Source organism: Erythrolamprus reginae, chromosome 2, assembly GCF_031021105.1.
Source record: "Erythrolamprus reginae isolate rEryReg1 chromosome 2, rEryReg1.hap1, whole genome shotgun sequence".
Taxonomy (NCBI): Eukaryota; Metazoa; Chordata; class Lepidosauria; order Squamata; family Dipsadidae; genus Erythrolamprus; species Erythrolamprus reginae.
Window position 1 is genome coordinate 4,054,041 of NC_091951.1, and position 15,936 is coordinate 4,069,976.

General features: G+C 46.1%; 1 protein-coding gene across 1 annotated transcript in view; it reads left to right on the top strand.

Annotated features, from left to right (window-relative positions):
• Nucleotides 1–15,936, top strand: part of LOC139162880 (zinc finger protein 721-like) — a 154,659-nt gene that overhangs the window by 133,547 nt on the left and 5,176 nt on the right. Inside the window, exons 7-8 of the mRNA XM_070743772.1 lie at nt 1,199–1,745; nt 4,301–4,304. Coding sequence (XP_070599873.1) covers nt 1,199–1,745; nt 4,301–4,304 — 551 coding nt within the window. The remainder of the gene's footprint in view (nt 1–1,198; nt 1,746–4,300; nt 4,305–15,936) is intronic.

Genomic DNA, 15,936 nt, shown 5'->3' on the forward strand with positions numbered 1-15,936 from the left:
GGTTCAGGAGAATGCTGAGAAGCCTCGCCGCCCGGCTGTCACCTTTGAAAAAGAGCCGCGGAGCTGTCGGCCGGTCAGGAGGCCCAAACGGAGGTGGGGAATCCCAATAGGGAATTCCATGGGCGGAGCTTTGACGTCATGAAGACGTCCTTCCTAGAGTCCACGTTTTGGCCGGCCAAGAATGACGTCTCTGTGACGCCATCCACAAGTTCCGGAGGCTTTCCTGAAGCCTGGGGAGGGCACAAAATGACCCAACAGGCCTACTGCAAGTTCAGAGGCCTCAGTGAGGCCTGCACGCATGAAGGCAGCATGTGTGTGTTTGTCTGGGTCTGTGTGTGTGTACAAGGTAGGGGGGCAATGCATTATGGGTGTTGGCACCCAAGCAAAAAAAGGTTCGTCATCATTGATCTAGGGCAGTGATGGCGAACTATGGCACGGGTGCCACAAGTGGCACGCGGAGCCATATTATATAATAATAATAATAATAATAATAATAATTATTATTATTATTATTATTATTATTATTATTATTATTATTATTAATTAGATTTGTATGCCGCCCCTCTCTGGAGTCTCGGAGCGGCTTACAACAACGAAACAATACAAATCCAACAGTTAAAAACAATTTTAAAACCCTTAATGTAAAAAACAATCTCATACAGACCATACATAAAACAGAAACGGCCCAGGGGAATCAATTTCCCCATGCCTGACGACAGAGGTGGGTTTTAAGGAGTTTGCGAAAGGCAAGGAGGGTGGGGGCAATTCTAATTTCCAGGGGGGGAGTTGATTCCAGAGGGTCGGGGCCACCACAGAGAAGGCTCTTCCCCTAGGTCCCGCCAGGCGACATTGTCGTGGTAGCGTGGGCGCACACTCTTTAAACATCTGAGGGCAAAAATTTCACTATCACTGACCTAGGATGTGGGCTATTCCTGTCAGTTTAGTATTATCCCGCAACACAGGGTGGCGATAAACCTTCAATTAGTTAAAAAAAAACCCTCAATATCTGCAAAGTGCAATAAAATGAAGTATGCCTGTATCTATTTTTATATGTTCCTCCTTTGCCTTTAAGTTTTGCTCTTTCCTCATCCGCGAGAGTATTTTCTCACACCTTTATTGCACTGATCTGTTTTTTCCTAAAGGAATTCCGAGGATTCCCCCGCGTACTCCACGGAAACGAACAACCACCGGAGGCAAGCCCTATAAATGCCTGGAATGTGGGAAGATCTTCACCAAGAGTAGCAACCTCACTTCCCACAAAAGAATCCATACAGGGGAGAAGCCGTACAGATGCCTGGACTGCGGGAAGAGCTTCAGTCGGAGCAGTAGCTTCTCGGCGCATAAAAGGATCCACACCGGAGAGAAGCCGTACGAGTGCCCGGAGTGCAGCAAGCGGTTCAGCGAGAGCAGCCATCTCATCGCGCACAAGAGGATCCACACGGGGGAGAAACCTTACGAGTGCGTCGAATGCGGGAAGAGCTTCAGCCAGAGCAGTAGCTTCGTTGCCCATAAGAGGATCCACACAGGGGAGAAACCCTACAAGTGCGTGGAGTGTGGGAAGAGCTTCAATACCAGTACGCACCTGACGTCTCACAAAAGGATCCACACAGGGGAGAAACCCTACAAATGCGCGGAGTGTGGGAAGGGCTTCAGTGAAAACGGGGCTCTGACGTCGCACAAGAGGATCCACACAGGGGAGAAGCCGTACAAATGCGCGGAGTGTGGGAAGTGCTTCAGTCAGAGCAGTTCTTTTACGCTTCATAAAAAGAGGCACAAAGGAGAGACCCCATATATATGCATCAAGTGGTGATAAAAAAAAGAGTTCCATTTCTTTTCCATAAAAAGGTCTACAAAGGAGAAGAAATGGCCTGAATACGTGGAATTTGGAAAACCCAGCAGTCAAATCGATCTTTTTATAATCTATCAAGTGCTGGTGAGGCCACATTTGGAATACTGTCCAAGCATCTACTGCTCTTTCAGTAAAATAATATTTTCTCACGTTGCTTCTGACCTTTCCCCCAACTAACCTCAGATTGTGTCCCCTTGTTCTTGTGTTCACTTTCCTATTAAAAACACTTCCCTCCTGAACCTTATTTAACCCTTTGACATATTTAAATGTTTCGATCATGTCCCCCCTTTTCCTTCTGTCCTCCAGACTATACAGATTGAGTTCATGAAGTCTTTCCCGATACGTTTTATGCTTAAGACCTTCCACCATTCTTGTAGCCCGTCTTTGGACCCGTTCAATTTTATCCATATCTTTTTGCAGGTGAGGTCTCCAGAACTGAACACTAATACTAGGCGGCTTAGAGCAAACACCAACATCAGAAACAGTTTTAAAAAAAACAATTAATTAATAAAATCATACATCTCTTGTGTGGCCGGATTCAGAAAATAGACCACCCGATCAAGGGCCTCAGTCCTGCCGGCAGAGCCAGGTCTTTAAGGCTTTCCGGAAGGCCAGTGGGGTGGGGGCAGTACGGATTTCAGGAGGTAGATGGTTCAAGAGAATTTTCAAGAGAATAAAATTCTGGAAGTTGCAAAGCTACAGTTGGAGTGGAACGGCAGAGACGTTAAAGATAGACCTCAGCCTACAACAATTCATTTGAGCTTACAGTGGTGGTGGTGGAAAAAATAACTTGACTGTTTTCACGTTTTCATATTTACAACTGTTCCATGGTCATGTTCAAAATTCAGATATTTGACAACTTTGATCCCGCTATATAGAGCGCTGGTGAGACCACATTTGAAATAATACTGTGTTCAGTTCTGGAGACCTCACCTACAAAAAGATATTGACAAAATTGAACGGGTCCAAAGACGGGCTACAAGAATGGTGGAAGGTCTTAAGCATAAAACGTATCAGGAAAGACTTCATGAACTCCATCTGTATAGTCTGGAGGACAGAAGGAAAAAGGGGGACATGATCGAAACATTTAAATATGTTAAAGGGTTAAATAAGGTCCAGGAGGGAAGTGTTTTTAAAAGGAAAGTGAACACAAGAACAAGGGGGCACAATCTGAAGTTAGTTGGGGGAAAGATCAAAAGCAACGTGAGAAAATATTATTTTACTGAAAGAGTAGTAGATGATTGAAACAAACTTCCAGCAGACAGTAACTGAATTTAAACATGCCTGGGAAAAACATATGTCCATCAGATAAAATACAGGAAATAGTATAAGGGCAGACTAGATGGACCATGAGGTCTTTTCTGCCGTCAGACTATGTTTCTAACTGAACTCAGGGTCCCGGGGTCTAAGTGTTCGGAAACTTCAGATCATGCAGAATGCAGCTGCGAGAGCAGTCATGGGCTTTCCCAAATATGCCCATGTTACACCAACACTCCGCAGTCTGCATTGGTTACCAATCAGTTTCTGGTCACAATTCAAAGTGTTGGTTATGACCTATAAAGCCCTTCATGGCACCAGACCAGATTATCTCTGTGACCGCCTTCTGCCGCACGAATCCCAGCGACCAGTTAGGTCCCACAGAGTTGGCCTTCTCCAGGTCCCGTCGACTAAACAATGTCGTCTGGCGGGTCCCAGGGGAAGAGCCTTCTCTGTGGCGGCCCTGACTCTCTGGAACCAGCTCCCCCCAGAGATTAGAACTGCCCACACCCTCCATGCCTTCCATAAACTCCTTAAAATTCACCTCTGCCATCAGGCATGGGGGAATTGAGGCATCCCACCCCCCTCCCCCGGGGCCTATACAATTTGTGTATGGTATGTCTGTGTGTGTGTATGTCTGGTTTAATAATGGGGTTTTAAAATGTTTTTTAAATTTATTAGATTTGTCATGAATTGTTTAATTGTATGCTGTGAGCCGCCTTGAGTCTACGGAGAGGGGCAGCATACAAATCTAATAAATAATAAATAGATTGATTGATTGATTGATTGATTGATTGATTGAATGAATGAATGTTTCTTCACCAGCCGTCCTCATTTTTGAACTGGGTAACTTCTCTAATAGACTGTGGGACTGCTACAGATATAATATAGTTTGATTTCTGCAAAACACTTGACAGACGAGCCATTGACATTCTGAGTAGTATGTTAATTTAGTGTGGTTGGAATGGCGTGACAATTAAGTGGATGCATAACGACTCGAAACTTTTACTTGGAACATGCTCAAATGTTATTCTTCATCGACCTGGAGGAAGGTAATAAATGGGGCACTACAATGCGGCGCTGAAGTTTTATTTAATAATTTCAATGTTAATTCAATCTAAGATTAAGAGGGATTGGTTATTAAATGTTCAGGTAATGCAAAATAGGCATGGAAGGGACCAAACTGGTAGCGAGGTAAGTTGGAACCCATCCCTGGTGGGTGGGTGTGGATAGCCTGGAGAAAAGGAGGGCTAGAGTGGACATGATAGCAGTCTACAAGTATACGAGGGGATGTCACAGAGAGGAGGGGATCACTTTATTCTCCAGGGCACCAGAGGGCTGGACGAGGAACAACGGCTGGAAGCTGACCAAGGAGAGATTCAACACAGAGATAAGGAGGAACTTCCTGACGGTCAGAGCGATCAACCAGTGGAACAACCTACCAGCGGACATTGTGAACTCCAACACTGGACATTTTTAAGAGAAGATTGAACTGCCACTTGACTAGTGTACTATAGGGTTCCTGCTTGGGCAGGGGGTTGAACTCGATGGCCTTCATGGTCCCTTTCAACTCTAACAATCAATCAATCAATCAATGGCCAAACTCCTGCAGGAGACACTACGGCAGGAGCGTGCTACCATTCACAGCCCTAATGGAAGGGGCTGGGAGCATGTGCCGCAAGTACCCGCTTCTGAGCATGCGCAGAAGATGAGTCTCACGTGAAAACGCGCAGTTTCCGTGGTTTTGCTTCCAAGCATGCGCAGAAGCAAAAGGACCGGAAAAATGGACAGAAGAATGGACGCCACTGGCAAAACAAGTTAAGGACTACTCGTGGCGGTGCTGGGAGGGATGCGGGGGCTCGTGGCAAGGCGGAAGGGCGAGCCGATGGAGCTGACGCTCGCAACAGAGCTGACAGGCCACTATGGCAGCGGCGGAGGTTCATGGCTGCTCCGTCAGCTCGCCCCTCTACCACGCTGTGAGCCCTCACCGCTGCCACTAGTGGCCTGTTAGCTCTGTTGCGAGCAGCAGCTCCAGCAGCTCGCCCTCCACCACGCCATGAACCCCCGTGAGCCCCTGCCACGCTGCCCCCCCATGCCCCCTCATGCCATCCCTGCCGTGCCGCCCCCCCTCCAGTACTACCATGAGCGGTAGCTCTGTCCACTCGCCCCTACACTGCGCCACGGCCCTTACCTTGCTCTCGATCTCCTGCAGGTCGATGGGCCATGGTGCGGGAAGCAGGCAGGGTGGCCTCGAGCTCCAGCCGTGTGGCCTGCTGTGTGCTCTCCCACGTGCGCTGAGCAGGAGAGCAGGAGAGCAGATAGCAGGACATGCAGCCGGAGCTCAGGCAGCCTGCTGTTGTTAGACCCAGCTGCCTCTCTAGGCGCCGTAGTGAGATTCCGCTGCTGCGCACGTGCAGCTGTTGAAATCTCACGTGCACATCCTTGTGGCAGTGAGATTTGGGCAAAAATTGCCGGTTTCTTTACTTCTGCATATGCGCAGAAACAAAAAACTCGTAATTTTTACCGGAATCACGCCGGTGGCACATGCACTATATGTACACACCCGGCGATAATGGAGCAAGCCTACGCGCCCCATTTCCGCCAACGTAACAGTGTTCCTGCCGTTCCGGATAGTAGCCCTTCCCTGGGCAGGGGTATCAAACTCAAGGCCCAGGGGCTGAATCCAGCCCACGGGGTGCTTAGATCTGGCCCACGGAGCTGCACTGGAAACAGTGCGGGACTGGCCTGCAATGCCTCTGCCAGTGAAAACTGAGCTTTCAGAGGGTTGTAGGAGGTCATCAGAGCTGAAAACGGAGCTTGGGAGCCTGTTTTCTCCGGCCGAGTGCTTGGACCGCCACAGGTGCCTCCCCTCATGCAAGTGACATCCAGCTGGCTACTCCCACTCTTCCTTCCTTATGTCAATCACAATACTGATGCGTCCCTCAATGAAATTTGAGTTTGACACCCCTGCACTACAGCATGCTGGTTAGGGAATTCCAGGAATTGGAAATCCACGCAACCCAAGGTTAGTGAGGTTAATGAGAAAAAACTGTTAAGATTGCTTCCTCCGACACCAAATGTTGGCTTTTGTACTTCGGAGCCCACCAGAAAAGGTCCTTTGGATGGGAGACCACCAGGAAAGCCCAAATCTCAACTCAACAGGGGCAGATCCTGAAAGCCACTTCCGTGGCTGCTTAAGACGATCGCAGGGATGTGGCTGATGGTTCCCCAGCAACCGAGCTTGACTTTTAATGAAGCATGTGCCTGTTGCCCCATTTCCCCCCCTCATTACCGGACTCCATAGTGTCATCCCTAAACCCCGATTATCTACGGTTGACCTATCCAGATTCCTAAGAGGTCAGTAAGGGGCGAGTACAAGTGCACTAGAGGGCCTTCCGTCCCCTGTTCTATTGCTCTCCTATATCTCCTATACCTTTCTTCTATTCCTATACAGTATCTCATATATTCCTATATATGAGATACGGTAGGAAAGGCAAGTAGGATGCTTGGCTGCATAGCTAGAGGTATAACAAGCAGGAAGAGGGAGATTGTGATCCCCTTATATAGAGCGCTGGTGAGACCACATTTGGAGTACTGTGTTCAGTTCTGGAGACCTCACCTACAAAAAGATATTGACAAAATTGAACGGGTCCAAAGACGGGCTACAAGAATGGTGGAAGGTCTGAAGTATAAAACGTATCAGGAAAGACTTAATGAACTCCATCTGTATAGTCTGGAAGACAGAAGGAAAAGGGGGGACATGATCGAAACATTTAAATATGTTAAAGGGTTAAAGGGAAGTGTTTTTAACAGGAAAGTGAACACAAGAACAAGGGGACACAATCTGAAGTTAGTTGGGGGAAAGATCAAAGGCAACATGAGAAAGTATTATTTTACTGAAAGAGTAGTAGATCCTTGGAACAAACTTCCAGCAGACGTGGTTGGTAAATCCACAGTAACCGAATTTAAACATGCCTGGGATAAACATATATCCATCCTAAGATAAAATACAGGAAATAGTAAAAGGGCAGACTAGATGGACCATGGGGTCTTTTTCTGCTGTCAGTCTTCTATGTTTCTATGTTTCTATATCTCTTCTTCTATTCTTTCATTGATATGTTCTATTCCTATACCTTCTTTTCTATTCTTTCTTAGATATATTTTACTATCAGTATCTCCTCTATAACCTTCATCATGTATTTTACTATGTGTATATAGATATATACCCACTAAAACCCTCATTATGTACTGTATTGGACAAAATAAATAAAATAAAAATAAATAAATAGCCCAGTGTTTCCCAAACTTGGCCACTTGGGGATATCTGGACTTCAACTCCCAGAATTCCCCAGCCAGCGAATGCTGGCTGGGGAATTCTGGGAGTTGAAGTCCAGATATCCCCAAGTGGCCAAGGTTGGGAAACACTGGGCTAGACTAGCGAAATGAGACACACACAAATCCTCATTTTGGGGAGTGGGAGAAAGAGTTAAAAGCGACGGGCTGCTGCAATCCCCGCCCGCGATCCTAGGGGTCACGTGGTCCTCCAAGCTTTCCCCTCCCACTCCTGTCTAAGTTGAAGTGTGGGGAGGGGCAGCAGCAGCAGCGTTTGCGACCTCTTGCCCGGAGGGGGGGGTTTGCAGAGACCGGGCGTTTGTGCAATCCTCGGGCTGACAGCTCTGGCATCGCTTTGGGAGAGAAGCCCGGCAACAAGAAGCAGCTGCCGCCGAAATTGCGGCCACCGGCTCGCAAGAAGCGCGCAGGCCCCGCGCTAGTAAGGCCCGCGGGCGCTGCGTTGCACAAGGGCACGGATCGGGGCTCGCGCTATTCCGCCCGAACGCCAGAGGGCGCTGCCGATCCAGTTACGGTGGGCGATTGCTTGGGACTCCCCGAGGTTTCTTTAGCTTTCTTGCGCCCCTAGTGGTCATCCGCGGTACTGCAGCGCGACATTGATGCGCTGGCTCAAAAATAGATTTGATTATTTGAAAGGGATTTTGGAGGATTTTTAATCCAACTCCCTGCTCAGGTAGGAACCTCCCCACCACCACCACCACTCAAGAGACATCTGGACTTTATGGTTTTTCTTTGAAGACCTTTCACTTCTGATCCAAGAAGCTTGTGTCAAAGTTGCTTTTTCAGGAGGTGACTGGACCTTCTCGTTTTTCTTTCCCTTTCGAAGACGTTTCGCTTCTGCTCCAAGAAGTTTCCTCAGTTCTGACTGGATGGTGGGGAATGGAAGGGTTGGTATTCCTTGCAGACATCTGGTCCTTTTTTGGAGGATCGTTGAAACACTTGGAGGTTTATCTGGGCCGTCAAGGGTAGTCTGCATTCCCACCCCCCGCCGGGCAATCCATCCCTACTCCCACACCATTCCAAGGGTGTTCATTTCAAATTGTACAACTAAAAAGTCTGTAGAGATTCTCAGTCATCCAGGTCATGGTTGTCCCAAAGGTGTTTTTTCAGGAGGCATCAAATCCAAGAAGCTTCTTCCACTAGGCTGGCTGACCCAGCTGGGGATTCTTTCCTCTTCCCCCAGCCCCAACGTTCCCAGGTCATTCTGAAAAAAACGGGTTTGGCTCAACAACTGCCCTTGGCGTGAGGGAGATGGTCTTCAAGTGAGGGTCCACCCATGACATAGCAAAGCTTCCTCCCTCTCGGAGTCCGACTTGTGCTCCACGTTAGAATTAGGAATAATAATAATAATAATAATAATAATAATAATAATAATAATAATAATAACAACAACAACAACAACAGATGAAACAATCGATCACATACTCAGCTGCTGCAAAAAGATCGCACAGACTGACTACAAGCATAGACATGATGCTGTGGCACAGATGATCCACTGGAACTTGTGCTGGAACTACCATTTACCAGTGGCAAAGAACTGGTGGGACCATAAGCCCGAAAAAGTGGTCGAAAATGAGCAAGCAAAACTACTGTGGGACTTCCGACTTCAGACTGACCGAACTCTGAAGCATAACACCAGACATTGTGATCGTGGAGAAAAAGAAAGTATGGATCATCGACATCGCAATCCCAGGAGACAGCAGAATTGAGGAGAAGCAGCTAGAGACATTAGTGAAATATAAAGATCTAAAAATTGAGCTGCAACGACTCTGGCATAAGCCCGTGAAAGTGGCCCAAGTGTCACTTGGCACGCTGGGCGCAGTGACAAAGGATCTCAGCAGACATTTGAAAACCATCGGAATTGATAAAATCTCCATCTGTCAATTGCAAAAAGCCACTTTACTGGGATCAGCAAACATAATTCGCCGCTACATCACGCAATCCTAGGTGCTTGGGAAGTGCCCGACTGGTGATGAAATATGAAATCCAGCATAGTGATCTCGTTTGCCGTGTTGTACTGACATAATAATAATAATTTATTAGATTTGTATGCCGCCTCTCTCCGAAGACTCTGGGTTTTGTTAGGCTCTCCTCCAGAAGAACCTCTCCATTTTGCTCTGATGAATCTAAATAGCTTTGGACACCCAGGGAATCTTTGGATCCCTTTCGCAGGCGCGTCCAAGGAGTGTCGGCGTCGGAAAATGAGCACAGACGGAGCTGCAGACAGCTTCCATGGCATCCTTGCAAGAAACCCCAAGGGATTCTGGGGAGGAACCAGGGTGAAGATCCTGGAAGAAGAAGAAGAAGGTGCCCTCACTTGGGATGCCCAGCGCTTTATGGACTTTGGGTACCAGGAAACCAAGGGGCCACGAGAGCTTTGCAGCAGACTCCACCAGCTTTGCCACCAATGGCTGAAGCCCGAAAGGAACACGAAGGCTCAAATGGTCGACCTGGTGCTTCTGGAGCAGTTCCTGGCTGCCCTGCCTGCAGAGATGGAGAGCTGGGTGCGGGAGTGTGGAGCGGAGACCAGTTCCCAGGCCGTGGCTCTGGCCGAAGGCTTCCTCCTGAGCCAGGCGGAAGAGAAGCAGCACCAAGAGCTTCAGGTGAGAGAGCTACAGGTTGGCTTGAAAGGTAGCAACAAGGGGAAACAATTAGGCTGTTGGTTTGAGCTCCGATCTTGGCTATTTGGTTGGAGACATTTCATCACCATTCAAGGAGACATTGTCAGTGCGTTTTCAATTATGCTCAAGCACAATTCAAAGTGCACTAACGATGTCTCCTTGAAAGGTGATAGAAGCATTTTATTTATTTATTTATTTATTTATTTATTAGATTTGTATGCCGCCCCTCTCCGCAGACTCAGGGCGGCTCACAACAATAACAAGAACAATGTAAGAACAAATCTAATAATTTAAAAAACACTAAAAACCCCATTATTAAAAGCAAACAAACACACAAACATTCCATGTATAAACTGTATAGGCCCGGGGAAGATGTGTCAGTTCCCCCATGCCTGACGGCAGAGATGGGTCTTAAGAACTTTACGAAAGGCAAGGAGGGTGGGGGCAGTTCTAATCTCCGGGGGGAGCTGGTTCCAGAGGGTTGGGGCCGCCACAGAGAAGGCTCTTCTCCTGGGTCCCACCAAACGACATTGCTTAGTCGATGGGACCCGGAGAAGGCCAACTCTGTGGGACCTAACCGGTTGCTGGGATTCGTGCGGCAGAAGGCGGTCCCGGCGGTATTCTGGTCCGAAGCATAGAAGACTGACGGCAGAAAAAGACCTCATGGTCCATCTAGTCTGCCCTTGTACCATTTCCTGTATTTTATCTTAGGATGGATATATGTTTATCCCAGGCATGTTTCAATTCAGTTAATTTATTAACAATGTCGTTTGGCGGGCCCCAGGGAAAGAGCCTTCTCTGAGGCGGCTCTGGAACCAACTCCCCCCCCCAGAGATTAGAACTGCCCCCACCCTCGTCTTTTTTAAACTACTCAAGACTCACTTATACCGCCAGGCATGGGGGAGTTGAGACACCTTTCCCCCAGGGTTTTTTATACTTTGTTTTATGTTTGGTATGAATGTGCTGTTTGGTTTTTTAAAAATAATGATAGGGTTTTATATGTATTTTAATATTAGATTTGTTCCACTACTATAGAAACATAGAAACATAGAAGTCTGACGGCAGAAAAAGACCCCATGGTCCATCTAGTCTGCCCTTATACTATTTTCTGTATTTTATCTTAGGATGGATATATGTTTATCCCAGGCATGTTTAAATTCAGTTACTGTGGATTTATCTACCACGTCTGCTGGAAGTTTGTTCCAAGGATCTATATTGTTTTTATTACTGTTGTGAGCCGCTCCGGGTGTTCAGAGAGGGGTGGCATACAAATCTAATAAATAATAATAATGATAATAATAATGATAATAACAACAATAATAATTTATGCAATGCAAATAATGTTTTCATCTATAACAGAAACTTAGCTTACCATCTCTAATGAAACAATGCAGTCCCTTTTTAAAGTACTCATTATTTTTCAAGCATAAAGTATCAATTTATCAAGCCCTATCACATAGTTTTGTAGCGAAGAACCGGTATCAGGAAGTTAAAAAATAAAGCAGACTATTAAAATCCAAAGGGAATGGCTATGTTGAGCATGTGATCAAGGTACTTTGGGCTACAAAATAATTTCTAGGTCTCTGATTTGTGCCTTGAATAGAAACATAGAAGACTGACGGCAGAAAAAGACCTCATGGTCCATCTAGTCTGCCCTTATACTATTTCCTGTATTTTATCTTAGGATGGATCTATGTTTATCCCAGGCATGTTTAAATTCAGTGACTGTGGATTTACCAACCACGTCTGCTGGAAGTTTGTTCCAAGGATCTACTACTCTTTCAGTCAAATATTTTCTCATGTTGCTTTTGATCTTTCCCCCAACTAACCTCAGATTGTGTCCCCTTGTTCTTGTGTTCACTTTCCTATTAAAAACACTTCCCTCCTGAACCTTATTTAACCCTTTAACATATTTAAATGTTTCGATCATGTCCCCCCTTTCCCTTCTGTCCTCCAGACTATACAGATTGAGTCCATGAAGTCTTTCCTGATACGTTTTATGCTTAAGACCTTCCACCATTCTTGTAGCCCGTCTTTGGACCCGTTCAATTTTGTCCATATCCTTTTGTAGGTGAGGTCTCCAGAACTGGACACAGTATTATTCCAAATGGGGTCTCACCAGCGCTCTATACCTGTATAAGGGAATCACAATCCCCCTCTTCCTGCTTGTTATACCTCTGATGAAATGTTTGCAACCAAATTGCCAAGCTCGGAGCTCAAACCGACAGCCTAACTACCAACGCAGACATTCACTAACATTCTACTAATTTACTAATATTCACCACCAAATATTCACTTCTATTCTCCTAACATTCTACTAATATTCGAACACGTTTGTGGATAACAATGTCAAATGGACAACATCTGCCTGGGCCTTAGGAGAAGATGAAATGTGTCTTCTCCTTTTCCCCTTCTTATTCTTGGTGGGCTTCAGAATTGTAGGTGGAGAGTGAGTTTTTTTCTCCCATCACGTTGGCTTTTTACTTTTGTCGGCAGTTGGAGGGAATGGGACCCTTTGTGGAGGTGACAACAAGCAATGGATTCCCCAGTGCCCCAGAAGAGCTGGTTTTGGGTGGGGACATTCAGGAGAACCAATGTGGAGAGATCTTACCAGGTAAGAAAGGACACTTCATCGGAAGAAAAATCCCAGCAATGCCGGGGAGAATATTTCTTCCACCTGTAATAACGCTACATTTATTTAATTTATTTATTAATTAAATTTGTATGCCGCCCCTCTCCGTAGACATGGGGCGGCTCACAACAGTAATAGAAAAAACCAATGTACAATACAAATCTAATAATTAAAACTAAAAACCCATAATTTAAAAAACATGCACACAACATACCATACAATATAGGCCTGGGGAAGTTATCTCAGTTCCCCCATGCCTGATGGCAGAGGTGGGTTTTAAGGAGTTTACGAAAGGCCAGGAGGGTGGGGGCAGTTCTAATCTCAGGGGGGAGCTGGTTCTAGAGGGTCGGGGCCGCCACAGAGAAGGCTCTTCTCCTGGGACCCGCCAAACGACATAGTTTAGTGGATGGGACCCGGAGAAGGCCCACTCTGTGGGACCTGACCGGTCGCTGGGATTCGTGTGGCAGAAAGCGGTCCCGGAGATATTCTGGTCCGATGCCATGAAGTGATCCATCATTTCCTAAAACAATGCTTTAAAAGTCTATTTTCTCAACATTTTCTCCCTCACAGGGAGCAGAGCCGTTTCTCTGATGTTCAATGAAATGTCTCGGTTTTGTGGTGGAGCAGAAAAAGCAACTGAACTTCCAGCTCAGGTACTCAAGGGATTGGACTCAATTGAGTCTACCTCATAAGATTCAAAGTATCTTAGAAAAATGGGGTTGGAAACCTCTCCCAAGATCAGCAGTCTATCCTACTGTATTGTGCAACAAAACCAGCAAAACCATCCTTAAGAGGTGGTCGTCCATCCTGATCCACTGTTTCCCCTTGTTCTTCTTTCCTTTAGATTCGACATCCCAAGGACTTTCAGACTTTTCTCCAGGTGTGTCAAACTGGGAGCCCATGGGCCAGATATGGTCCATGGAGGCCATGGCCACCCCAGCTCCACAAAGGCAAAAAATATTGCGATACGTCATGATCTGGCCTGTGATGTGATCGAGTTTGACACCCCTATCCTATAGTGCAGTGATTTTCAACCTTTTTTGAGCCACGGCACATTTTTTACATTTACAAAATCCTGGGGCACATTGAGTGGGGGAGTGGTGGCTCAAAAAAGTTTGGACAAAATTTATTTCTCTCTCTTCCTCCCTTTCGCTCTATTTCTCTTTCCCTCCCTTTCTCTCCCTTCTTTTTTCTCTCTCTCCATCCCTTTCTTTCTCTCTTCCTTCCTTCCTCTTTTTTGCTCTTTCTCCCTACCTCCCTCTATGTCTTTCTCTCTCCCACCTTCCCTCCCTCTTTCTCTCTCTTTCTTTATCTCTTGCTCTCTCTCTTGTTCTTTCTCTCTCTTGCTTTCTTTCTCTCTCATTTTCTTTCTCTCTCTCTTGCTTTCTTTCTCTCTTGTTCTTTCTCTCTTGCTTTCTTTCTCTCTCTTGTTCTCTTTCTCCCTCTCTCGTTTTCTTTCTCTCTTGCTTTCTCTCTCTTGCTTTCTTTCTCTCTTGTTCTTTCTCTCTTGCTTGCTCTTTTTCTCTTTCTCTCTTGCTTTCTTTCTCTCTCTTTCTCTCGTTTTCTTTCTCTCTCTGAGCTTCATGGCACAGCTGACCATGTCTCACGGCACACTAGTCGAAAAACACTGCTATAGTGTATCCTGTAATTCTTGAATCACCTGTGTTTCCCTCCCTTGAATCGGCTTTTACCTCTCAAGTCCTTCCTGCCTTGAAATGTTGCCAGAATAAGACAGAACATACTAACAGATTCACTCCAAAGAGGTTCATGGAGGGTGTCATACTCCTTGACTTAGAACCATAATGATGTTTGCCCATTAATGGTGGTAAGTTGTGACAAAAGTAAACCCTTGTGACTGATCCAGTTTTACCATCTTTTTATTCCAATGGTCTTTAAGCAAATATTCCAGTTATTGAGCAAATCCATTAACTCTTTGCTGCGCGGCTGGTTTTAGAGAAGTAAATTCCTTTGGGTCAATCATCTTTTTCCCGGACTGCTCTACCTCATAGGAATGAATACATGCTGCCTTGAACTCCTGAATGAAAGACAAAGTATAAATCTAATATTATAGTATTGATCACTACTTGTTAAATCTTGGATGCGATTTCCCTGTTCTATGACATTGTTTGATATTGGGTAGTGTATAGCCCCTAGAAAACTCCCCATTGGCTATTGGCTAAAGACACCCTTAATTTTTACTTCTCTGAGCAAGGACTGGAGGTCCTGAATTGTGATGCTTTCAAAGCCCACTTGCCCATTGATCCAGAAAGATGGTGCGGTTGCTTTCATTAAATGCATCGAAATGTGTTATAAAATTGGTTAATATTGATAATAATAATAATAATAATAATAATAATAATAATAATATATTAGATTTGTATGCCGCCCCTCTCCGTAGACTCGGGGCCGCTCACAACAATAATAAACAGTGGGCAATAAACAAATCTAATATTTAAAAGAAAAAATATCTTAAAAATCCATTATATAAAAACATACAACACAAGCATACCATACATAAAACTATATAAGCCTGGGGGAAATATCTCAATTCCGCCATGCCTGGCGGTAAAGGTGGGTCTTGAGCAATTTACGAAAGGCGAGGAGGGTGGGGACAGTTCTAATCTCCGGGGGGAGTTGATTCCAGAGGGCCGGGGCCGTCACATAGAAGGCTCTTCCCCTGGGGCCCGTCAGTTGACATTGTTTAATCGACAGGACCCGGAGAAGGCCAACTCTGTGGGACCTAACCGGTCGCTGGGATTCGTGCGGCAGAAGACAGTTTCAGAGGTATTCTGGTCCGATGCCATGTAGGGCTTTATTCATTACCAACACTTTGAATTGTGACCGGAAACTGTTCGGCAACCAATGCAGACCGCGGAGTGTTGGAGAAACATGGGCGAACCTAGGTAAGCCCACAATAGCTCTCGCAGCCGCATTTTGCACGATCTGGAGTTTCCGAACACTCTTCAGAGGTAGCCCCATGTAGAAAGCATTACAGTAGTCGAACCTCGAGGTGATGAGGGCATGAGTGACTGTGAGCAGTGACTCCTGGTCCAAATAGGGCCGCAACTGGTGCACCGGGCTAACCTGTGCGAACGCCCTCCTCGCCGCAGCCGAAAGGTGATGTTCTAATATCAGCTGTGGATCGAGGAGGACGCCCAAGTTGCGGACCCTCTCCGAGGGGGGCAATAATCCCCCCCCCAGGGTAATGGACGGACAGATGGAATTGT